This window comes from Rhinolophus ferrumequinum, chromosome 4 (assembly GCF_004115265.2).
Source record: "Rhinolophus ferrumequinum isolate MPI-CBG mRhiFer1 chromosome 4, mRhiFer1_v1.p, whole genome shotgun sequence".
NCBI classification, from domain to species: domain Eukaryota; kingdom Metazoa; phylum Chordata; class Mammalia; order Chiroptera; family Rhinolophidae; genus Rhinolophus; species Rhinolophus ferrumequinum.
In genome coordinates, this window is record NC_046287.1 from 45341894 (window position 1) to 45367363 (window position 25470).

General features: G+C 49.9%; 3 protein-coding genes across 5 annotated transcripts; 1 reads left to right on the plus strand and 2 right to left on the minus strand.

Annotated features, from left to right (window-relative positions):
• Positions 1–2234: 2234 nt before the first annotated feature.
• Positions 2235–11038, minus strand: ZIC5 (Zic family member 5). The gene is made up of 2 exons (XM_033104810.1): positions 9448–11038; positions 2235–5001 (listed from the first exon to the last, which is right to left on the minus strand). The coding sequence occupies exons 1-2, from the start codon at positions 10913–10915 to the stop codon at positions 4559–4561; spliced, it is 1911 nt and encodes a 636-aa protein (XP_032960701.1). The 5' UTR covers positions 10916–11038; the 3' UTR covers positions 2235–4558.
• A 1757-nt stretch (positions 11039–12795) lies between these two features.
• LOC117021495 (proline-rich protein HaeIII subfamily 1) lies at positions 12796–20958 on the minus strand. Of its 2 annotated transcripts, XM_033104680.1 has the most exons (4): positions 19083–20958; positions 17543–17618; positions 17380–17461; positions 12796–13107 (listed from the first exon to the last, which is right to left on the minus strand). In XM_033104680.1, the coding sequence occupies exon 1, from the start codon at positions 20409–20411 to the stop codon at positions 19395–19397; it is 1017 nt and encodes a 338-aa protein (XP_032960571.1). In that variant the 5' UTR covers positions 20412–20958; the 3' UTR covers positions 12796–13107; positions 17380–17461; positions 17543–17618; positions 19083–19394. The 2 variants fall into 2 exon arrangements, with proteins under 2 accessions (XP_032960571.1, XP_032960570.1); XM_033104679.1 differs by lacking the exon at positions 12796–13107 and having other exon boundaries at positions 15946–17461.
• Positions 20959–20999: 41 nt separating this feature from the next.
• ZIC2 (Zic family member 2) lies at positions 21000–25107 on the plus strand. Of its 2 annotated transcripts, none has more exons than XM_033104677.1 (3): positions 21000–22362; positions 24147–24310; positions 24529–25107. In XM_033104677.1, exons 1-3 carry the CDS (start codon positions 21291–21293, stop codon positions 24877–24879), a joined length of 1587 nt encoding a protein of 528 aa, XP_032960568.1. In that variant the 5' UTR covers positions 21000–21290; the 3' UTR covers positions 24880–25107. The 2 variants fall into 2 exon arrangements, with proteins under 2 accessions (XP_032960568.1, XP_032960569.1); XM_033104678.1 differs by having other exon boundaries at positions 21144–22362; positions 24492–24671.
• The last annotated feature ends 363 nt before the right edge of the window (positions 25108–25470 follow it).

Here is a 25470-nt window from a genome sequence, read left to right on the forward strand (position 1 = left end):
CTTAATAGAGTGTCTCGAATCGCTGTGGTCCCTCTTGCCAGTGACTCTCCTGGCCCTGCCCATTGCCATAGCAATACTGATGCTCTATGTGGATGTGCCGTAAAAGCAGTAGTTTGAATTTCAAAGAACATGCCTTTGAACTTCTCCCTGTCTGATTAGACACTCACGGTGTGTGTGAATGTGTGTGCTCTGGAGTGTTTGTTCGTGGGTGTGGGCATATAAGTTTCTGTTCAAGGGGAAATGTGCGGGCAACCCAGGGCAGTTGGTTTCACTGTGGGTCTCCTTAACCATCTCTCCAGCCCTGGAAGGGCGGTTTATTTTGGTAGACTACAGGTGGATGGGCAAGCAGGTAGTGTGAGGTGACAAGCTGAAAGTACTAATAAGTGTCAGGATTGTTTCGTTTCTCTTGTGTTCAGCTTTCCTTTCCTCTGACTTAAGGTGATCGTTTGAGAAGCCAGATTGTCTCTCCCTCCCTCTGCACCAAGTTGTATTTCCTAACCAAACTGGGATAAAAAATACTTCAGGTGAACATCTCTTGTCCCATCTCATAGAGAAAGAGATGTTAGGTATGTATGTGTGTAGGTAGGTAGGTAGATATGATAGATGATAGAAAGATAGAATGAACCACTGTCTCAAACAGCTGCCACAAAATGCAAGATACAAATGACAAGACTGCAAGCAATACAAATATGATACAAATATGATGTTTGCAATAGTTGGGCCTTGATTTCAAGTTTGGGCCTCATCCTTTCCTGTCCCCAATGCTATCCCTCTTGTGTGGCCATCTCCAACTCCTCAAAGAATATAATTCCCATCCCCAAGCTCTTTCTCGGTACTTTAGATTTTAGGAGGTTTACCAAAGAATATCTTACATGGGCGAAAATATGCACAAACTACATGACTATGTGTTTGAAGATTCTCTTAGCCTGGAAAACAAAGGTAGATGATTTAAACAGTGTCTGCGAAGGCCATGAGGGCCACATTTTGCCTAGGAAAGATGAAGTCTTTGATGATAGCCAACTTAGTGTCAATAAGTGGCTTTCTTTGAGACATAGTCAGATGGGAACGTCTTGCTTGCCAATTGCCATAGAAATCTTAACACACCATGAAGATTGTCCAAGCGCCAAGCCTTCCGTTCTGGACTAAATTACTTTGAAGTGGCGCAGGACGAGCAGTGGTCAATTTTAACTCTATAGACTGGACAGAGAACGCTGGGAGTAGGATATTGTGTGTTTTAAAGCAGAAAATAAGAAGGGGAAACTTGTTTTATACATTCTATACAAGGTTCTGCTCATTGTCAGTTATCTTTTATCTTTTATATTTCCCATGAATGATTCATGTCTTGGTGGCTTTGTGTCACCCTTCTTTTCACAGGAAACTTCATTAGAGAGCTATAAGTTTTCCCATTGATTGGGGCTCTCATTTATGAGTGTTTTTTCTCCTTCGTGTGCTGGTTATTGTTATCTGGCTTAAGAGAACTCTTTGCAACCTGTTTCACCTTTACTACACTTAACAAACCTGACTTTTAAAAAGCATTATAACCTTTTGGAGAACTGCTTATTGACATTACTACCAATTTTTTTTTTTTTTAACTATTTGCCTTTTATCAGTTTTGCATCAGCTAACATAAAAATAGGCAAACATTCAGCCACGTTAATGTAGATAGCTGATTACATTAGTTTAAGCCACTTGGGTATTTTGTTGCCATTAAAGAATCTAATTTCTCCTTAACACTTGCCCCCAAATGCTAAGTTACTTATATCCACTCAACTTCCAAATAAACCACAGTAAAATTGGATTCTGACCCCCCCTCCCCTCTTACATCTTACCTGATGTAAGAAGTACTTGATGCCCACTACTTAACTTCATTCAGGATATGTTTAACTCAATACCCACCTCAGCTCCTGATTTTGCTTGTGTCTGAAAGCCTGTCTCTCCATCTTTTCCTCCTTTTTACTTTCTTAAGTGGCTAGGCACTAAAAGAAACGCTAAAATTCGCTTTTCACTGATTGGGATCACTAAGGATATTAATTTTAACAAATGAATGCAGTATCTCCTAAGATTTATGCTAATGTCACATGCAACCTGCAGGGCTTAGTCTTCATAAATATATTGTATTTTCTAGATTAGATTATAAATTAAACTAAGCTGTAAAAGTAGTATTTTATTGCTTGGGGAATAAATATTGCTAAGAAATAAAGAGGTCAAGGGTAGAGAACTACTGTTCAGTGTCACCAACCTGTTCTGTTTGGAAGAGAACGGCAGAAATGTGTCATTATGTCAAACATAAGCAATACATAGGAAGAATACTTTTATTAAATTTTTTACTCCATAATCATTCTTGCTTGCTATCGAAGGTACATGTTTTAAGTTTTTTATTTTAGGTGTATCAGGAACCCAATAAATTTGTGGCAGTTGACCTATGCATGGCAAAATACATAAAATACATATTCCTTTGTCTCATAATAAATAAACCTGTAGCATAATAAAGAATAGTGCAAACTACCATTGAAAAAGTTGTATAAATAAAACAACTCATTACAAATCAGGAATATTTTGTTCTAATAAGATTACGATACATAAATTATCCCCCCAAAGTTAATACCTTATCTTGCCTATTTAAAAGAGCTTTGAAAGTGAGTAAGAAAATCAAATAAACTTTTAAATGTAGAATTTTATATTCAAGTTTTATGGTCTTTCTTTATAAAGGAGGGTCTGCATGTTTCATATTCACCGTAATAATAATGTGAAGACAACATTGAAAGGCTTTCAAAGTGACAGCACCATGCACTGTACTAGTAATATATCTAGAAACTATATATAATCTCATCAACACAATGCAAAAAAGACATGCAGGAAGAGTCCTGGTTTTCACATTACGTTGTTCATTCAAGTAAGCTTAAAAATATATTTTCCCATTTTTCTCTTTTTTTTTTTTTAAATAAACCATGGATCATAAACAACAATCTTTCACCAAAATGTATAATATAATTCTTTGGTGTGCTTTGAACTCTTCCAGGAAAAAAAAGATGTCTGAAAATAAATTAATTCAACTGTACAAATAATAGTGTTCACATACAAGTTATTAACAATGACAAGACTACATCAACCACTCACAGCACACGAAACAAATTTCTACAAACCCTGGGGAGGGGGTGTCTTCAGGGTCTCTGAGGATAAATTAGTGCTCTTTAGTATATTTGTATGATGTTTATGATGGACTACATTTTGCACACGATGTGTTGTACCAACCAAAAATAAATTGACTAAGAGTTATTGTCCTAGGTCCTTGACCTTTTTTATCCTAGTTTGACAGCTCTGGCAAAGGTCACGCATTCATCAGTGTTTGCTGGTAACTATAAACCTTTTAAAAATTTTAATATGTATAGCAACTCCCTCCCCTCTTTTAATGTAAATCATATACATCACACACTGTCATTTCCAAATGGTACAGAGTTCAGTGTGCTCAGTGCTCAGGTGGAAGAAAATGCATTAAAATGCACTTTCAGGCATCAAAAAATAAAGGCTTTTTAAAAGGTTGATACAAGAGTATAAAAGTGGTTAGCCTATTTTAAAAACAACAGCTTTCAAAAAAAAAAAAAGGCATGTTGCCAACATCATACCTTAGACCTGCCTGGTAATTCGGGCATCCCAAAGAACTTATGATCTAAAACATAATCTCTTTATTACACAAGAAGTTTGGACACAGTAAAGAGGCAGCATCTGAGATTTCAGATTTAAAATAAAACAGGAAAAAGAAAGCACTTGAATTTCTTCTATTTTATAAAATATCACAGTTTCACAGTTGTCTATTGCAGCAGCTTTTTCTTCTCTCCACTTTTGTTTGAACAATCACAGTAGCACAATATATGGAGATGCACTAATGTTGCTGCATCTTTTTGTTAACCATACAAGCAGGATATTGAAGAAATAATCCTGTATAAAAATACTGTTTAGATGAGATCAGTAATAAAAGAGTGGAAATGAAAAATTACAAGCATTAGAACTTAAGAGGTTTTCATAAATATTTTTGGACACAGGTACAGTCCAAGATCTGGTGGCAATGCAGCAAGTGTGTGGTTTACAATCAAGAGGCCTTTGCAGAATTAGGGCCCAAAGAGGAGGTGAAGAGGCTCCAAAGGAGCCCGTGTTATGGTGTCAAAGGCATTCACGAGGCACTCTAGGAAATGCAGAGGGCCTGTTGCTGTGTTGAGTTCTGACTTAATGCTCTTTCTCTCCCCTTTAAAAAAATATATTTATTGCATTGCAATGTGTATCTCAATTAACTAATCTCTCCATTTTTTTTCTTGGTACAATTTGTTCCCAGCCCTGTCCCCCTGCAACATGTAAGTCCAGCTTTTTGTTGTTGTTTTCTATTTTTTAAAAGCCCAAATACCTTAATTAAATTAATTAAATGTACAAACACCATAGGGTTTCATACTAAATAAATAGGGCTAATTAGACGTGGTGGCAAGTCTGAGTCACAGATTTGTCTCAGGCTCGGCATTGTCTCAGGTTAGGATATGGTCCAAGGATTCCCACTTATTATTAATAAATTCTAATGTATCGTCCGCACAACTTCAGAGTTCCCATACATCTCCTCGTCTTCAGACTCGGAAGTGGTTCCATTGCTGGAAGGTGTGTGGAGGTGGCTGGGGGCCCCACTGGCCTGGCAAACGTACCACTCATTGAGGTTGGTCACCTGAGGGGACAGAGTGCTAGAGCGACTCCTGGTTGGGTCCAGCACAGGGGACAAGGGGGCACCCACTGGAGTCCCCACTGATGAGTAACCAAGGGCTCCTGGAGAAGGTGGTGGGGACTTGCAGTGAATCTTCATGTGCTTCCTCAGAGAGCTCGGATGAGTGTAGGATTTGTCACAGCCTCGAATCTTGCAATAGTAGGGCTTGTCACTGGTGTGGACATGGGAATGTTTCTTTCGATCACTGCTGTTGGCAAACTTCCTGTCACAGCCATCAAATTCACATTTGAAAGGCTTTTCTCCTGCAACAAAACATAGGAAAGGTTACCAATTGCTTTTCAGAGACCTCTCATTTGAGAGAGGAATCTTGGAGCAGAAATGAGGATACATTTTCCCACTCTCTAGAAGACCAATTCCCAGCCTAATTCCTATTACTAATTCCTATGTTCCAGGATGCAACAGGGAAGGAATACTTCAAGGATGGGCCTGGTGACCACCGGCCTGGAGGCCCTCCTTGGACCTGGGGTTGTTAGAGGCTAGATGTCAGCCCCTGCAGTATTATAGGAGTCGGGGGAGAATGCCTATAGCATGGTCCAGGATGTAACACTGAAACCTAACTAAGACACCAATACCCGTTTCATCACTCCACTCAGGCTCTGTACATACAAAAATACAAAATAAATGCTGATAAAATACTTCTAATACCACAGCTTGGGAGAAGAATATAAGAAAAAGAAGAAAACTGAACACATACACTAAATTAAAAGTAAACTGGGAGTGGTGCAGTCAAGTTATTATAAGGGCATTTTGTTTCAGTGTTCCTCCACATTCCACTGATGGGAAAGGAAGGGAAATAAAACAAAATCCTGCTCTCGTCAGAAATAAAGGCACCTGTGAAACACACACTCCCCACTAGATTTTTTTACAAGCCTAGCTGGGCAGAGAATAGGCCATTGGTCTCTTCCTTCTACCAGCTTTCCTCACAACTTGCAGGGCAATTAAGAGCCTAGCGGAACAGAGCCTTAACAAACATTAATAACACAAGCCTCAGCCAGAACCTGGCATTTACCTGATGCCGTAAGTAAACTTATTCTAACAGCTTTCCACATTGCTTAATAGTTTTTTAAAAAAGGACTATTTACCAGAGTCTTTAAAAATTCTGTAGATGAGCTCCTTTAAGCTACTCTAACCACTCCAGGAACACAATACCTTTAAACACAAGGGCCTTAGTCCTGGGAAGTGGAAATGCTCAACAAGACAACTAGAAATTCAGCCATACTACCCACACCTTGGTATTAAAGGGCAAAAAAAGACAGCAGTTAACAGGTTAACAGTATGACTTTTCCTTCTGATCTTAGTATCTATGAACTTGATGTAGCTGAGTCCATAATTGAACAAGTCACCTCATACATTACTGTATAGATATTTTCCTCATATTTAAATGTTTTAAAAAATAAAGCTGGAGTTCTCCACATTACAGAAGTTACTCTGATGACACACAAATGACCTTTCCTTAGTTTTGGATAATTTGTTTTTAAAAAGAACTAGTTTAGTGTGTGTAACTTATTGTGGTAAATTTTTTTATTATCTTCATACAAATATTTCAGTGTAATTTTGTTATTGTAAATTTCTGCTTAATAACTGCTTCAATGCCAGAGTATGTTAGCACAGCTCAAAACATTCAGATGCTTGGAATATAACTTACCCAACCTGAAAAATTTGTTTAAAAATAAAATGATATTATTCACATATACCTCTTACACTGATATATAGGGGCGGAAACACAACATAAACACAATGATAATCACAACCTTCGAAAATTCTATAGATGAGCTGCAACAAAGTTAACTGATTTTTATCGAAACGTTGGTTATTTGTCCTGGTTTCTATATTTTACTTGAAGTTAGAGATAACACTAATTTATCATTATTCAAAAAAAAATTATGTTTCTTCAATACGGATATTTAAGTAGTTTTATTCATCCTATGCAAATGTGCAATATAGTTTTTTTTAATAATTTTCCTGTTTCAGTACAAGCTACATATCCTGGGCTGTGAAGAAATAAACAGCTTGAACATTGCTGGCTCCACCACTGCACATGATAAAGAGAAGCAATTAGACCCAGGAAAGGGGAGCTATACAGTGCAAAGAAAGGTAGAAAATTAGGGATAAAAAAGTGTAAGAAAAAAATAGCAAAAAAAGAGGGAGGTGATAGAATTGCGTATTTTTTCAGGGGGACTGAGGAGACAGTAAGCAAATTCTACCTAACTAGAAAGGGTGAGACCCCGGTGTTTACATTGCAGATTCTGACATAGGGGTCACGTCAATTTAACAACTTACAGAGTTTTAGAGAGTAATGGAAGCTAGGTGTGGGCAACAATCAGTTCCTACCAGTTCCCCCTCCAGAGAGAACTCCAGTCTGGCCCAGAGGAAGGTTATAAAAGGAATCCAGGGCACGTGGGTCAGGAAATGGGCCTTGGGGAGTGGCCGGGGATTATTCCCTTTGATCATTCTGTTCCGGGGGATCCCGGATAACCCCCAAAAGGGAGATTGGTATGGTAGGGAGGTGATTCCAGGATGGTTCCTCTCTGCCCACAATATTCAATGGCTAATGGGTCCAGGGACGCCAAAAACACCCGGCGCGGGTTTGAGTATGAACAAGAGATGCTTGCATCCCTCCCCGAGGGACCCCAAGAGTGATAGGCCCAAGCAGCCACCACAGCCCGGCGTTAATGCAACCATGCGCACAACGTGAAACCAGAAAACAAAACGGCCCTGGGTCCCCTAGGCGCCCCAGGTCTCTGCACCTCACCCCACTCCCAAGCACGCGCGCACGCCCCCTCCTGGGGGGCAGCGGTCCAGGGCGGCCGGAGGCTCGGAGTCCCACAGGAGCCCGAGGGCGGGGACCCAGGTCAGCTTCCGCACCATCAGTTTTCAGTTCCTTGCTTTACCGGGAGGAAAGTGCCCTCGGCTCCGGGCAGCTTCCCGTCCTGCGAAGACAAGGTCCACTCCACCTCCGAGGCCTAGAAAGGTGGAAGGGCCGAGGCCGCAGGATCCGATTTTAGGGGCTCCCTTTGGGAAGGTTTTCACCTCCCGCGCCCGGCGCGCCCCTTCACGGCCCCAGGTCCCTGCTAGATAGGGAAGTACTGGGCACAGGGGGTAAGCAGCAGGTTTAGTGGGTCAGGAGAATTTTACGAGAGCCCTGTGGGAAGTTTCCTTTTGGAAAAATCATTAAGCTGACGGATCCGATTAGAAAAGAACTAGGCAGGCAAACGGAGCTCCGGGGAAAACGTGCTCCCGGCCCATGATCCGTTAGCTCACACGAGGCCTGTCAAGTGTCCGTAGACAGGAACGAGGCCCGGGGCTCCCGCCTTCGGGCCACCGGTTCCTCCCGCAGATCCCTGGAATGCCCTCGGTCCCCGCCGCTGGCCAGGCGTTGGGGCCCACGCCCTGCGGCTGCCTCCTCGCCGCCGCAGCCGATAAATCAGCCAAGTAATTACTGAATGTAAACTCCAGTTACTTAAGTATCCTCCGAGGAGTAATACTGTCTGTCCTTATAAATTCCGACTGCGCTAGCGCTCATCAGCGTTTCCGCCCCATGCTCTTGTCCTTTCAAAGAGAACACACGACCCATAGAGGCCATCCCACCGCCCCACGACGCAGCTGCCTTCACCCGGGGACTTTGCACCCCCAAAGGCAGGACTTGGGGTGCGTGTGAGGGGTCCCCACGGCGCCCGAGGCTTCCCCTAAATTCTACAGGGGTGGGAGGAAGACCCCAAAGACCGTGGGAGGATCTCCAGCTCTTTCAAGTAGAACCTTCTTTAAAAGAGCAGAAGCCAACTTCTCCAACACCTTTTAGGGCACGTGTGATTAAGTGTGTGATGGCAATGTGTGTCGGCGCGCGTGCGTGTAAGTATGGGCATGCATGAAGGTGTGTAAATGAGTAAGTGCGAGTGAGAGTGTAATGTGTAAAGTGAGTGTGTCAGGGCATATGGCTGTCCCAGCAGTGAGGAAGGGGGCTTGTATAAGGGAATATGGGTGTGTGAAGTCTGTGATGTGTGTGCACGTGAAGGTGTACGTGTGGGTGTGAAACAATGGGTCAGTGTGAGTTGGGGGAGTTGTCTGGGGGCCCCATTCCTTTAGTATTTTGCACCCCACCCCGAAAGGAAAGGTCCCCCTCCCCTCCTGAGGAGGCCACACCGAGCTGGGTCTGGTGGACTCAATACCGCAGCAAATCCCACGCGCCCCTCGCACGCACACTTTTGCGAGCGAGCGTCCGCATGGGGCCTGCCACCGGGTGAGTAGGAAAAAGGCTTCAGGGCGGCTTCGGCTCCAGCTCCCTTTTTCCCATCGCCCTCCCTAAGTTCCCGGGGCCGGACGGATGGGGGCTGCCGACCGTCCTGGGCGCCTTCCTGCTCCGGTTGCTGCTGCTTCTGCTCCGGGGCTGCGGCGGCGGCGGTTGGAGCGCGTTGCCGGTCCCGGCGGAGGGGCTGCGGGAGCGCTGGAGACTCCAACGCGTGGGAACCCAGCGCGGGGCCTGTGTGTGCTATCGAATTACTTATTCATAGAAAAAAAGGGGGGGGAGAGAAAAAAAAGAAGTCACATGTCCGGGTTATACGTATGCGAAGAGAAGCAGCAGAAGGAGGGAAAAATTAAGGCGAGCAGGAGGAGGAAGAGAAGCAGCGGCGGAAGCGGCGGCGGCGCGGGAGGCGGCGGCGGCGGCGGCGCAGCCGGGGACAGACACCCACCTGTATGAGTGCGCTTATGGATCTTGAGGTTCTCGGAGCGCGCGAAGACCTTGCCGCAGCCCGGGAAGGGGCAGGGGAAGGGCTTCTCGCCCGTGTGCACGCGGATGTGGTTGATGAGCTTGTATTTGGCCTTGAAGGGCTTGCCCTCGCGTGGACAGTCCTCCCAGAAGCAGATGTGGCTGCTTTGCTCGGGGCCGCCCACGTGCTCCACCGTGACGTGATTCACCAGCTCGTGCATGGTGCCGAAAGTTTTGGAGCAGGGCTTGGCGCCGCCGGCCGGGGGCGGGGGCGGCGGCGGCGGCTGCCCGGCCAGCTCCTCAGGGTCGATCCACTTGCAGATGAGCTCCTGCTTGATTGGCTGCCGCATATAGCGCAGGAAGGCCCCAGCCGCCCCTGGGAGGTGGGGGTGGTGCTGGTGCGGGTGCTGCGCGGGCGCCGGCGGCGGCGGCGGCGGCGGCGCCGGGGGCGGCGCGTGGTGCTGCAGGTGGGGTCCCGGCCCGGCCGCCGCGGCGGCAGCTGCCGCTGCCAGATTCAGGTTTAAGTTCACTGCTCCGTAGCCGTGCAGGGCAGCGGCTGCAGCGGCCGCCACCGCCCCGTAGTGCGCATCCCCGGAGCGCGGCGCAAAGGGCGGCTCAGCGCGGCCGTACAGCTCAGCCGCCGCGGCTGCTGCCGCCGCCGCCAACCCCAGGCGCATCTGGCCGTTGAGCGGGTGCGGGTGGCCGCCGGGAGCTCCCGGCGTGTCGTGCAGCGCCGGGAAGAGCGCTGGGCCCCCGCCGCCGCTTCCGTCCGGGCCCGCGTAGGTGCCGCTGGCCGAGATGAACATGCCGGAGGAGTGGGAAGGCGGGGCCAGGTGCTGGGGGGAGACGGTGCCCGACCGCTGCTCCCCTCCGAGCGGGGCCCCGTGCATGGCCGCCGCGGGGGCCGTGGCGGAAAGGTCCCTCCGGAGGACGAAGTCCCTGCTGTGGCCTTTGCCGCTGCTGCCGCCGCCGCCACTGTTGGTGGTGGTGTAGCCCGAGAGGGCAGGAGGAGGAGAAGGAGGGGGAGGGGTAAGGGGTGAAAGGGAGGGAGGAAGAGGAGGGGCTGGGGGCGGGGGCGCGGAGGGCAGCGTGCTACCGCCATCCGCGCCACCAGGATAGGTGCGGGCTCCGGGGTGCGCGATCGAGGCTGCAGAGCGAGCGGCGGCCGCGGGAGCCTCAGGCTTTGCCGTGAGCGCCTGGGAAGGAGGGCTGAGGCCGAACGTTGTCGCCTGGGCCATGTGCTCGGGTCCGAGCGTAGTGATGGCCACGCCGGGGTCAGCACCCAGGTCCCTGGGCCGGAGGTGCGTGGCTGTGGCCCGGAGTTGGGAGTGGGCTGGCGGGCTGGCCAGCGCTGGGAAGCCTGTCATATTCTGAAGAGGCCTGGCCTGAGCCGTTGCCAAATCCACTAATCTTAGCGCTGGCAGGTTCCTCTTGCTCAAAGGGGGCTCCATCAGAACTACACAATCAGACCCATAGATCCTCACTGGGGGTACTTCCCCCCCCTCTGCCCGCCTCCAAAAACACGTATATATTAGGCACTCTTTAACTTCTTTGTCCTGGCCTCCTAACTCTGCTTATTCCCGTTCCCACTCTGTCCTCCAGCGATTGGCAGAACGAACACCACATTTGAGCTGCACAGTGGGACCGAGATTTTGGAAATGGCACGGGTGGGATTGGAGAGAGCTGCGTGATTGGCAGCAGCCGCGGCTGCCCGATTGGCTCCCTTTCAGGCCCTTGGCCCAGCGGGGAACCGCCCCGGTGTTCGTGGCCGCCTTCGCTTTCGCTTCGCGCCCCCTCCTTCCCTGGAGCCCTGCGTCCCCGCCTCCCCGGGGATGCCCAAGTTGCACTTGTGGAAAGTTTGCGCTGGGCGTGCGCGCGCGGAGCTCTGCGTTTCCCTGACGCTTCTTGCAGAGAGCGTGCGCCGGCACGCGGCCGGAGGGCGCCGGGTGGCTTAGGGCTGGTGACCCCCCCCCCGGGGACAAAAGGCGGGGGGAGGAGCCCCAACTTCAAATACCTCCGCTTCACCTCACGCAGCGTCCCTTCCAACATCCAAATACTTTCTACCTCCTCCCTTGGAAGAGCCTTAGGTAGTTCTCAGAAGGAGGAGGGTGAGCAGATGTTTGCCCGTCATAGTATTTGTAGAGGTGATGTCAGAAATTTCTTATTTGGGAAGGATACCCAATCTGCCAAATGCTCACGTAGGGCTCAGAGACTGGAGACCGAATGAGGAAGGATATTAAAGACCTATTGGTTGCAAAACAATTTCAGTGATTTGGCTCCGCAAACCAAGTGAAGTCAAATCTTTCCCAAAAGGAACCGTTTTACCTCGACTTTTTAGCTCATGAAGTCCGTTTCAACATGCTTCAAAAAAGTTGGCTCGAAGTGTAATCTCACTGCTCATCGGTTCTAGATCTGCCACTTCCAATTAGATCTACCGGGGGGAGGGAGGGGGGGATCTCGGGCAAGGATTCTAACTTTTGCCTCTGGCAGAGACAGTGGCAGGGTAGGCCAAACGTCATCTCTCTAGAGGAAAGCGGCTAAATAAACAGTATCCTTTAAGCAGAATTTCTCCTTCCGGTCCAGAACGCACTCCCACGTGTACCTCAGTTTCTTCGAAAAGACCACAAATTAGAATTGATACAAGAAAATAATTATTTTTAAATCAAGCAACATCTTCACTAAGAACAGAATAAATAATTTTTTACCATGTTATCATTTGCTAATAAACTGATCTTGCAGGAGAGATGTCTTAAGACTATGAAAACTGGCTTTAACCAAAGCGCGCGAATCCCATATCTTGTTTTGCCATCAAATCAGTTTAAAAAGTGAAATAGTTTCCTGCGTCACTTTTTGGGGAGTACTGTGGCATCCCCCAAAAGTTTACAGTTCTTAACGCCCTAAAGTGTCACGTCTGCTTTTCAAAATGAAGCATCTTAAATCTTTGTGATGTTCCACAGATGCTCAAAATTTAAAGCCAGGGTTTTTAATTTTAATTTTGCTGTTCTGCATAAAATTATTTGTAAAAAAGTGATAATGACTGAAGTGTGATTTTTTTTTTCTTTTCGGGTCTAAAACATGTTACTAGCTTAATTCGTTTTCAGTCCCAGTAAAAATAGACTGCATAAAGCCATCGTCTGGAAAGAGGTAAGACATATTTTCAAACGAACTGATTCGATAGCCCCATTTACTTGGTGTGAACAATGTTTAAGAGGGAATTTCCCTGTGAGCCAGGGAAGTGTCATTTCTCTTATAAAACTGACAACCAAACAAAGAAAACAGTACAATCAAATTTCAAATGGGCTTTTTCTTTAAGTTTCAATGAAATTCGAATACGGGGAAATAAAGGCGTGATTGTAAACACAACGAAAAAATTTTAATAAACAACAGTGACAAAATCCACATCTGTATTTGAAGAGGACATGTCCTTTCACAATCTTCGTTTCAAAGACAAATATCTCAAGCCAACCAGGCAAAAGTGGGGTGAAGCCGGTGCCATCTCTACGGATGTTTTATGGAGAAACCATATTTGCAATTTTCACCACCGTCTCCATTTCCTCTCAGAATATGTCAGATGAGTTCCCTTTATTTGAATTTCTTGACAATGAGTGTCAGTACTTCCATCATGGCAGCTTTGTGTTCAGTCCTGCAGGTTATAAGTAAAAAGAAAACAAGCCAAAAAAAAAAAATGAATAAAGAAGGAAGAAAATAAACACAATCTAGCCTTTAATATGGACTGTTGAGCATTTTTATTGTGCAATAAAATGTGTACCTCCACCCCCTTCAAAATAGCTTTTCCTCAAAATTATAACTGCTTTGTTTTATTGAATTGCTGAAATTTAATGGTTTAATGAGTGAAGGCATGAAGGAAAGGCTGTAAAAATGTGAATAATGGTGCAGCAGAGCCATGCGGAATCTGGAACCCGCCTCCTTGTACAACTCTTGTTAAACACAGCGTGATATGTATCTGTCATCGATTTAATATGTCTTAATTCAAATATAGCTCCTTGATCAATTTCTTTTTATGGAAGCCTTAAAAAAGGAAAGACTTTCTTAGGAAATAATAGAGATTTGGGTGGCGATTGGAAAGAGGGATGTTTGCAAAGTGCTTTTAATGAATATTTGCAAATTTGTGACCAAACCCAGACCCTAAAAAGATAATTGACTCAGGTAAATCGACTTGAGATGCTAATTCTTGAAAGCAAGAACTGGGAGCAAAATTTCAATCAACACCAATAAGCCGCCGATAAACCTCCTGCCAATTAAACCTGAGAAAAGGCCTAGCTAGATGGTCATCAGGAAGGCTCGCAGTGGATTTCCGGCATTGCCATTCTTTATAAAAGAGCTTTTTATTTTGTAGACGCGCTTTTTGTTATTGTGATGACCCGCCTGACCCCAGGTGCGCTGTTTCTTTTTCAGGCCATTTGGGAGCCAAATCAAACCTCCTTAACATCCCGAGTTTCTAAGGACCCAATAACTGTGTCACACTTCCTAAATAAACACCAACAATTTCCAGGGCTTTGAAGAAAATAATACTAGTTTAAAAAAAAAAAAGAAAAACGGGGCTATAGAAGTCGTTATGTTAGTTCCCCTTCTATGGATTTAGCTCCATATTTTCGCGGTGGCGCAGGTCGTCAGGGCGGACCCTCAAAACTCTTGCCCTAGTCTGCGCTTTTGCAGCAGAGGTGCTTGTGTGGGACAGCAACCTGGCAATTTATGGAAATTGCCTTTCTGGAGTTAACAGGTGCTTTTGGAGGAGCATCGATTTCCAGACTTCACCTTTGCACCCCGAACTCTAACCTCCTCCCAGCTACCAAACAAAAGCGCGACGAGGTTTGGGAGGTACAGTAAACGCCGAGCTGGCCTGAACCCCGCGGCCACGCTGCGCTCTCTGGAGATGCCCAGGCTGGTGCTAACGACTTCCCGCTGCGTGGAGGGGGACTGCGGCTCCTCGGTGCCCTCCGTTCGTCACTGAACACAGCCAAGTTTCCTTGCTATGGGTGTGGGCAATTAATAAACTCTAAGGGAAGTGAATTGGACATTTCCTGGCTTTTGAGCCTTCGTCTGATTGTGTCTGCAGGCGGGGGGAGGGGGTAAGCTGAGGACCGTGAGGTGGATAAGAAAGGAGCTGAGGACCCACCCAGCTGCCTTTTATTGCCCTTGGAATTGCTTTACGGCTCGGTCGTCCCGAGTGGTTTCTGCGAGGGCGGCCTCCTTGCAGAAGGGCTGTGTGCCCGGCGGATTTGGAACGCCAAGTGCCATTTGAGCCGCGCCAGAGGCGGGTTCAACGGCGAACACGGTGCCCCAATTTACCCGAGGGATCCAAGGACTTTGAAGCCTAGCCCAAGGGCACCAGTGGGTGCTCAACTGGGAGGAGGGTTACTAGCAGACATTGAAAAAAAAGAAGGGATACACTCGAGAACTATCTAAAGCCAAGGTGAAGTGGGCAAAAAGGCCCACAGCTGCATTTTATTTGAGCTTTGTCACAGCCGGAAGTGATGAGGAGTTTGGGTTCAAGGGATTCTCCCAAATCAGGCTCGTCAGGCGTCTAGGCTGTGAAATTCCCAGCCCCCTGCACTCGGCAGGGACCAAATCCCCACCCTCCTGCCCTCACCACTAGCGTTCTGACCCTGTGGGAGCTACGACCCGGCCCAGAGGCCTTGAGTGCTCTGAAGGGCCGCGGCCCTCTGAGTGCCTGTAGAAGTGTTGCGTCTCTTCTCGCTGAGCTCGCGCTGAATCCTCAGGCCCCACGGATACCAATGGGACTAAGAGTAACAAAAAAAAATGTGCTTTTTGCTATTTTTGCTAAAGTTTATGATCTCTGTCTCATGTACATTGAATTACTGAGGATTTGTTGTTGCTGTTGCTGTTGTTTAAGCAGAAGATTGGTACTGTGTGGTCTTGACTGAAACTGGATTTCTTGGGTTTGGGGTTTGTTTCTTTGTTTGTAGTAGATAGCCAAGAACTGGATGTATCCCATGTGCACCTGACTTGAGTGGTTAAAAGCCCTTGAAAAATTATGGCTCTCTTTACTTCCCCACTACTAAAAAATAAGCAGAGTAAAATTGGCCTGTCATCAAATAATCTCATTTGGTTATCAATCATTTTTACCTTCAGAGATGGGGGTAGTTGCAGAATGGCCTGTGATCCACATTTGAACATTAGGATTGGTAATTTCTTGGGAAATGCCTAATTATTGTGTTTTTAAATGTGTTTATGAGGTCAAAACAGGAACCACAATGCTCCCTTATGTGTTCATGGTTCATATAACCACCCGATATTATTTATATTGGCTCCAGGATGTCTTCTTCTCCCCTTCATTCTTTATCCTTTAGGATGTTTTTGGATGGAGGATAAAGGAGGAACAGAGGTGGTGTGGTAGGTTTTCTTAAATCTCAAATTTTGTGGGTAGTCCCCCCCCTTCCCACCCCTTCCATATATATACTTCAATATTTGAAAAATCTGTTGAGATAAATCAAATAATGACACGTTGACGGATTTACTTGTGTAAGCAATATGGTTGACATATGGCATTGTTATTTATGAATGACAGCATAAATTGTATTACAAAGTCTATTGCAATAATACTGCAGTTTATTGGAAAGCTGCTTGCCTGTCACTGGTATTCAACTTCTTTGGATGTAGTTCGCCTGGGAGCCCAAAGGATAATGGTCCTCAAAAATAATTAAACATATTCACGTAAGCTAGTGCTTCCTGTTTTTCGATTTGTTTTGTTTTGTTTTGCAGTAGTAGACACACTCCCATCAGGAAAGAGGAGACAAAGTAAGGAGTTTCTTCCTTTTGCAAAACCACAACCACTGTCACCTATAAATGTTAGTATCTATTTTTTTGAATCCCTCATGACAAATACACAAACACCTGCATCCCTATCACTAAACTGCTGGTGAGCATATATTTTATATAGAGACATTTTATAAGCCCAGTTACAGAATAGTAAATTTTAACTGTAGGAAGAAGTTCTTTTCGCCGACAGGAGAGGGCCTTGTCCTATGATACCTTCCCACCTCCAGTCACCTCCCCCTTCTTAAAAATGGCATTTAAAGGTTACAACATTGGCTGAGATTTTCACGATTTCCCCTTCTTTTATATTACAGATTTCCCCTTCTTTTACATTACACATCTCTAAAGCTCTGACAAAGAACTTTTGTTCTAGGTGGGTTTTATGGAGGGGGCTCCTCCACCACACATGTGGTCTTTCATGGGTCAGGGTCGCCCAGCCCAGGAGTGGCTGAGAGGGCTGAATCAAAGGTGACCTGCAACTTAATATCCTGTTGATGAGCTCCTTGAATTTATAAGTCTGTGATACAGAGGATGGTGCTGAAATCCGGAGAAATCCTTTTTTTTTTTTTTTTTTGGTCTGGTGTATATAGACAACTGATTCCACGTTTGCTTCTCCCATCTCTTCCCCCATTTCTATCTCTTTCCTTAAGAGGAAAATTAAAAGTTTGAGTGGTATAGTTACTGTGTGTTTCTGCTTTCCAGTTTAAAGGCTGGTTTTGTTTGCTTGTTTGTTTTTGGCTTCTCCTGGCCAGCAAGATATACCTATGTGAGTGTATTGCCTGTACATACACGTTGTTGTTTTTTTTATGTATATGTACACACAAAATACTCATCATACTACAAAAGAACTCAGTCAACCGTTCACAGAGGCCCACAAACTAAATGAAGTGCTCAGTGAATAAGTGCCCAGGTGTTTGATGGGATTTTCTGTGGTTTGAAGACAACCCGAATTCTCTGTCGTACTGCCATTCTCTCCACTTGCCGGGAAATGGACGCCAACCCCGGGCGCCTAGGGGCCCACCTTACAAGGATATCCACATACAGCCCAAGAACCCACTCTGGCCAGCCTTGGCGCAGGTCCCGTGAGATCTCCAAAGAACAATTTTGGAAAACTTACGAAGAGGGGAACATGTTTGCTGGATGGTGACAGTTGTGGGTCCCGCGGATCTGACTCTGCCACAGAGGGCCCTTGCAGAAACCTGTTGAAAAACTGAATTCACTCACGGTGCAGAACGGAGCTTGGCTTCTTTTTTCCCTCCCGCCAAGGAACCCAAACTTACTTTTGAGGCAATGACTCTGAAAACCTTTGCAGGATTTTTTCCCCCTTGCTTTCTTGCTCTCTCCCCCATTTCCTTCCTTAAAATAAATAAATAAATAAATAAATAAATAAATAAATAAATATACTGTGTCATGAGGAAAAGGGGCTTTGCGGTTTGTAGAGAAATAAAGCACTTCTAAGAAGGGACGGCGACGTGACTTTGAACTTGGCTCAGCTCCTCTGTGTCCTGCAGAGAGAGGAGAACTGGAGCAGGGAAAGAAAAGCTGGGAGGGCCCAGCATGCGGGGTCTCCGGCGGGAATTAAGGCGTATGCCCCACCACCGGGCCGCGTGCGGCCCCCGGAATCCAGCGCCAGCGAGCGCCCAGCCGCGCCAGCCTGAAACGCGGGCGCTGCAAAAGAGGAATCAAAGCGAAAGGAGAGAATGGGGCAAGAAGGAGAGGGACAGAGGAGTGGGGAGGAGGCGAGAGAGTGGGAAAGGAAAAACACTTGAATAAGTCTGATGGCTTGAAAGAAGAGGAAGTGAGGTTTTGGATGTGCAGGACTGTTATTCTCACGATCAACCTCAAATATTTTCTTTTGGAAATATTTTTGGAATAAACTTTTCCAATTATTCTCCCCCCGTATAAATTGATGAATAAAGCAAGCGTGAAAGGCTGTGCATTGGGCGATGTTTTTATTCAATATAGCAAGGCAGCCTTTCTGATAGATTTTCTCTTTTTTCTCTGTCTCTTTCTCAGGTCCCTCTCTACTTAGGGGGTTAGTTTGGCATCTGCCTTTCCACCTCCCTTTATACAGAGAGGTAAGTGGAAAAGAGGAACATTTCCGCCTTTCAGGGAACGAGAATCTCCAGCTTCCAGGCAAACTCATGGGCTTTCAGACAAGATGACCGGGTCTCCTCCCTTCTTCTTACACCTCTATCGCGTAGCGGAGGTGGGGGTGGGGACAGCGGGAGGGCAAAGGGCTCCTTATGCGGCCAGCTTCGACCTTCAGAGACCCGCTTAAGTCGGGAGAAGCTGCTTGTATTGGCGCCAGAGAGCCCAGGTTCTGCCAGCAATAGCGAGCTCGAGTCGTCTTCCCGCGTTTTGTCGATCTCATTTCAACATGAAAATTTGAAATGCATGTTGATTATTTTCTCTTGCTTGAATTTTATTTCAATTCCCAGCAATGTGTAAATAAAAGTTCTCTACGCCAGCTAGGTGAAGCAAGGGCCTGGCCTTAGGCCTTCCATTCACACCTTCTCAGCCTCCGGGCCTGTCGTTCCCTCTGTGGTTACCTCGGGAACGCAAGCTCTTCGCTACAAGGCAGGAAATGTCCGCAGCGGCCAACCAGGGGCTCAAGGGGCGGCCGGAGCCCCAGGGCCGAAAGCCAGACCCGGTGCCGCACAAGGAACAGCCTCGCGGCCCCACCACCACCCAGGGTATGGGGGCGTTCTCCACTTCTAGAGGAGTGACAAATATCTTCTAGAAACCCTACATATCTGGACAGTTCTTCCCCGAAGGCCCTGAGCCTGACTCGCCGCCAAACTCCAGCCTGAGCCTTACTTGGCCGCGCGCCTCGGGCATCCCCACACTTCCCACCCCACCATGGCAGCGGCCCGGGCTTCTGGGCATCTACCCTGAGGGTGACACTGTCTTTAAACGACTTCCAAACAACCCCTCCCTCACGGGGGCCCGCTGTCCAGTGTTTACTGTTGTAATCGGAGCAGGACGCGAGCCGCGGGGGAAGTAGAGTGCGCCGAGCGGCGGGTGGGGGCCACCGCCGGGGAGTGGGGCGGTGTCTGGGTGAGTGTCCAGAGAGTCGGAGGAAAGGAAATGTCTGGTTTTATCTAGGCCCACCATCCTGCACCTGTGTTTTCAAGACCACAGAGCAAGTTTACTAAGTGGGTAGGAGAGCGATAGGGAGCGTGCAAACCGATCCCGAGAGGCGGCGCGCTCCCCACGGGGCCCGGGACCTGTAGTGTACCGGCGCGCAGGTCCTCCCGCTCCGCGGCTGGATACTAGCCACATTCTCGAGCGGCTAGGGGTACCCGCTTTCGGTGCCCGCCGGGAGAGGCTCGGATCCGCGAGGTGTCGGTGGCCTCTGCTGAAGGGAGCGAGCGTAGGGTGCCGTCCCCTCCCCGCCCGGCTAAGGGCGCTGTAACCCCGCGGCCCGGCCTGTCGCCTGGCTCTGGGGAGCTCCGCGGCGGGCCGGGACGAGGAGCCGCAGGGCCGGGCGCGCGGGGGAAGAGCGGGAAGCTTGCAAGCTGGGCCAGCAGCCACAATCCGCCGCCGCAGGAGAGGCTGGGAGCTTCGGGGGCGCGGGAGAGGAGGGGTGGACGGGCCACGGGGCGGGGGCGCCCGATTGACTGGGCCACAGCAGCCAATGGCGGCGCCCGGAGGGCGGGAGAGGCGGGAGCCACCGTTCAAGGGGCGGTGTGACCGGGAGGCCCGGCTGGGAGCTAGAGGGAGGAAAGGAAGGCTGGGGTGGGAGACGCGGGGGCTAGGGAGGAGGGGAAAGGAAAAGGAGGAGACAAAAAATAAAAAATAAAAGGCTGCGGCGTCGGCGGCGTCCACTGAAATAAACAGAGGCGGGGTAGCGAACACAGCCCTCCTTAGCCGAAAGGGGGAAACCTGCCTTGGCCTCTTCACTTTTGCTTGGACCGCGGAATCCGCTTGGTCCTCGCGGGTGCGACCGCCGGCTCCGGGTCCAGAGCCCCGGGCCGACTGGCCGGAGGGAGCGAGGGAGCTAGCGATCACTTTTTTTATTGTTGTTATTGTTTTACGGCCCAGCCTCCCCCTCCTCCCCTCCCTCTGCCTGTCTCCTCCCCCTCCTCTTCCTCCTCCTCCCGCACAACTTAAAGAAAGAGGGAGCGACGCGGCAGCTTCCTTCATCTGGGGGAATTCGTGGCCGCTGCAAGTTTACTACGCCAGGCGCAGCCAATGCCTAGCGCGGAGAACGAGGAGGGCTAAACACCGCGGCTCCGGCGCGGAACAATACCCGCCGCGCAAGGCGGCGAGAGCAGGGCGGCGGGGGAGGAAACGGCCAACCCAGAGCGCAGCGGAGAAGGCGCGCGGCCTCCACCCGCCGCCCCAACACCCCCGCGGCGGTCAGGTGGACCTGCGGGCGCGCGGGACCTGGGCGACAAGCGCGGAGCTCGCCTGCGTCCTTTCCTCGCCTGTCGCGCACGACCTCGGCGCTCGGGCATCGTGGCCCCGCCACTGCACTGATTTCATTTTGCGGGAGCCTCTTGTCGCTGCTGGCCTGAGGTCCGTAAGGCGGAGAGAGTGAGTGTGTGCGTGAGCGCGCGAGTGCGTGCAGGGGTGGGGGCTGTGGCGCTGCGCTCGCCCCCCATCAGCCCCCCTCTCCGCTCAGCTCCCCACACCTCCCTGCTGCTCCCTCCTCCCGCCCGCCCTCCCCTGCCCTGCCTGCCCGCCCCCGCCGCAGCTCCTTTAATACACTTTGGTTCTCCGCCTGGCTTTGGACTCTTCTCCTCCTCCTCCACCTCCTCCTCCTCCCGCGCCTCTGCCGCCGCCGCCGCCTTCTCCTCTTCCTCTCAGCGCCTTCGCTTCTCTCCCGGCCGCCCGAAGTAGATCCAGGCGGCGGCGGCGGCGGAGGCGGCGGGAGCAAGGAGAGCGGCTCCCGAGGTTGAAGCCGCCACCACTACCGCCGCCTGCGCTCGGAGCCAGGCGGCCGCTGGCCGCACCGCGCGCGGATCGGGAGTGGGAGTCTAGAAGGCGAGGGGCTCGCCGGGGCGGGCAGGAGCGCTGGCCATGCTCCTGGACGCGGGGCCGCAGTTCCCGGCCATCGGGGTGGGCAGCTTCGCGCGCCACCATCACCACTCCGCGGCGGCGGCGGCGGCGGCCGCCGCCGAAATGCAGGACCGCGAACTGAGCCTGGCGGCGGCGCAGAACGGCTTCGTGGACTCCGCGGCCGCACACATGGGCGCATTCAAGCTCAACCCGGGCGCGCACGAGCTGTCCCCCGGCCAGAGCTCGGCGTTCACGTCGCAAGGCCCCGGCGCCTACCCCGGCTCCGCTGCGGCTGCTGCCGCTGCCGCCGCACTCGGGCCCCACGCCGCGCACGTCGGCTCCTACTCTGGGCCGCCCTTCAACTCCACCCGGGACTTCCTGTTCCGCAGCCGCGGCTTCGGGGATTCGGCGCCGGGCGGCGGGCAGCACGGGCTGTTCGGGCCGGGAGCTGGCGGCCTGCACCACGCGCATTCGGACGCGCAGGGCCACCTACTCTTCCCGGGCCTCCCCGAGCAGCACGGGCCGCACGGCTCACAGAATGTGCTCAACGGGCAGATGCGCCTCGGGCTGCCCGGAGAGGTGTTCGGGCGATCGGAGCAGTATCGCCAGGTGGCCAGCCCGCGGACCGACCCCTACTCGGCGGCGCAGCTCCACAACCAGTACGGCCCCATGAATATGAACATGGGTATGAACATGGCAGCGGCCGCGGCCCACCATCACCACCACCACCACCACCCTGGTGCCTTTTTCCGCTACATGCGGCAGCAGTGCATCAAGCAGGAGCTCATCTGCAAGTGGATCGACCCCGAGCAGCTGAGCAACCCCAAGAAGAGCTGCAACAAAACTTTCAGCACCATGCACGAGCTGGTGACCCACGTCTCCGTAGAGCACGTCGGCGGCCCAGAGCAAAGCAACCACGTCTGCTTCTGGGAGGAGTGTCCACGCGAGGGCAAGCCTTTCAAGGCCAAATACAAACTGGTCAACCACATCCGCGTGCACACGGGAGAGAAGCCTTTTCCCTGCCCCTTCCCGGGCTGCGGGAAGGTCTTCGCGCGCTCCGAGAACCTCAAGATCCACAAAAGGACCCACACAGGTAACCGCGGGGCCCGGACAGGGACGGGGTACGGAGCGGGGATAGGCTATGGTTGGTTTCCTGAGGGAAACGCACCGACCGCCAGCCCCTGCCCTGGGATGGGAGGTGTTTTTGTGTGTGCGAGAGAGCCAGAGACTTGTTTTTGTTGGAGAATGAAAGAATATTACTGGGCTGGGTTTTTCCATGTGCGGAAATTGAGTTTTAAATAACCAGTGTAACATCAAATGTATGCTTTGGGTGATGCAATTGCTTCGTTTGGTCAGCCCGGTTAATAATTTCCGTTCTAAATAGAGCGCACAAAATAAAACGACTCTCCAACTCGGTGCCCGGGAATGGAGCCTAGAGAGGATTTGCCAGGTTGTCTGAATGTTCTTTTCTGCTCCGGGTGTGTGTCTGTTTGAGTGGCTTGTGTGTTTTCCCACTTCTTTTACTCGGGGTCCAAACGCCCTTCCCGGAACTGTTTCCCATTAAATGAGTCTGGGGTAAGCCGAAGCTGTAAAGCATTTCTCGTTTTTAAAGCCCATCTAGGGGTGGGTCGCGGCGAGGCTTTATGGTGGGTTCACAGTAGTTTGCGAAATTCTCTAATGGGCACCAGAGGGGTTGCGATTCCAAACTTGGAGCAACAATTCGGTCAGCGAGTGCCCGGGGCAGCGCGGCCCCGAGGCATAATCGCGTGACAAGAGAGAGCCGCAAAAGAACGCGCCTCTTGCCTCATAGATTATTCATCTATGACCAGGTCCCAGCCAAATCGTGCCAGACGATTTCCTAAAAGAAAGCCAAATGTTTTAGCAACTTCCCCCGTCAATATTTACTCCGAAGTAGGGATGCGCCAGCGGCCTATTGTTCTCTTCCGGGAAGGGAGGGAGGCGAGGTGCGAGACAAGCTTTTAACAAGGTTTAAAATTTGAGAAATTTATTTGCATGAAATGCTTGCTTTCGAGTCCTGTGTCTGAGCGGATGTCTTTAAAAAACAATTTAGGTGCTAATGGAATTTAACGTTAAATGGTCCCCTTTCCAAGTGGAACAATGTTTGAGTTCTCACACCTCTAAATGACTCCAAGCATTTGGAATTCTGGCAACAGGATGCAGGGGCCGCCAGAAAATTAAACAAGGAAATTTTGAAAGCCTTTGCTGTTGCCCCCCACCCCCACTGCCCAGCCTGTGCCACTGCAATCGATAGATGCTGCCCTATGTCTAATATTTACCTTTTCTCCAACTTATTCTTTAAAAACTGGAAGTGAGGCTAGAATTATAGTTAATTCAGTTTGCAGAATTTTGGATGAAAAATACTGGCTCAGTCACTATCCACAGCCTGGTCCCCAAACAACATACAGCAACTCCAAATCGAATTGCCTACTGGCCCCAGAGACAAATCGACAGCCTCCCAGCAGCCTGTGTGGTTTTGATAATGCCCCAAATATTTTGTCACAATAACAACTTCTCCATGGCGAGACTAACTTGTTGGAAGCTACAAATCCAAGAAGCCCTATAGAAAGGCAGACAGGGCCGGGTGCTACCCCAAATTCGTTATAAATTTGAGGAAATGGGCTTCAGTCTGGAAGCAAAGTAAAATATGAAATAAATGAGCAGGACTGTAAGGTGGGAAGGCGGTTAATTTCATCTTAGTTTTGCCACAGAGGGGACCCGACCTGCTTAAGGGACCCAGGCCCTTCTTGCCCCTCTTACCTCGTCACAGAGGTCTTGTCCCCTCCAGGGTGGGTAGGAGTTTGGGGGGGGGGGTGGCTCTGAGTGTTCACAGCAAGCGCCCATGTTTGCGGTCCACAGGGGAGAAGCCGTTCCAGTGTGAGTTTGAGGGCTGCGACCGGCGCTTCGCGAACAGCAGCGACAGGAAGAAGCACATGCACGTCCACACCTCCGATAAGCCCTATCTGTGCAAGATGTGTGACAAGTCCTACACGCATCCCAGCTCACTGCGGAAACACATGAAGGTACCACCGGGGTGGCCAGGAGAAGGGCAAAGCGGCGGGCCGCGGCGCCGCCTCACTTCCAGCCTGGGCAACCTCAGGCGGCCTGGGAAGGCGAGGGTTCCCGAGGACAGGGTGGCCGGGGTGCATTTCTGGGGATGCTCCTCCGGGGGCCTGGCCCCACAGCAGCTGCACTCACACCCAGTCCCCTTTGGTCTCCCCTCCCGGCTTTTGTGTTGCAGGTCCATGAGTCCTCCCCGCAGGGCTCTGAGTCCTCCCCAGCCGCCAGCTCCGGCTACGAGTCGTCCACGCCCCCCGGGCTAGTATCCCCCAGCGCCGAGCCCCAGAGCAGCTCCAACCTCTCCCCGGCGGCGGCGGCTGCAGCGGCAGCGGCGGCTGCAGCGGCGGCGGTGTCCGCCGTGCACCGGAGCGGAGGCTCCAGCAGCAGTGGTGCAGGTGGCGGCGGCTCCGGTGGAGGCAGTGGTGGGGGCGGCGGGGCAGGCGGCGGGGGAGGCGGCAGCTCTGGCGGGGGCAGCGGGACAGCCGGGGGGCACAGCGGCCTCTCCTCCAACTTCAATGAATGGTACGTGTGAGGGGCCAGGGCCTCTCTCCCTTTCCCAGTCCCCAACCTGGCGCTGCCGCCCTCCGGCGCTGAGGGCACCCTGTGATTGTGTTGCTAAAATTATGAATCTGATTTTTATGATAATGAAAATGATTTTACCAGCAGAAGGGTTTTTAAAAGTATTTTTTTTCTTTTTTAATGATCTCGGCATGAAAAGCAAAAATGTCCCTTCCGGCTCTCTGAAGCAGAAAATATAAAATAAGTAAAAAATAAAAAAAAAAAATAAAATAAAATAAAAACCCATAAAAATATTGAACAAACCCCCCCCCCCTTTACCCATGCCCGCTTTCTTTCCCACTCCATTCCCAGTCTTCTGATAAACTGTGTACATAGCGGACTCCTTCCTTCTCGAAGTTGGTTTTAATGGCTACTTGGTGTATAGAAGTCTGTCCATTTGTAACTCGGGATTGCGTTCCTCCCTGCCTTCCCTTCCCTTCCCCAAGTGATGGGCTTTTTCTTTTCTCATTTTAGTTTACCCAGTTTCTTTTTAAGTAATGTGGAAGAAAATGGTTTATTTTGTATTGTGGTATTGAATATTGTGTTCCTTTCTATGAGGCAACTT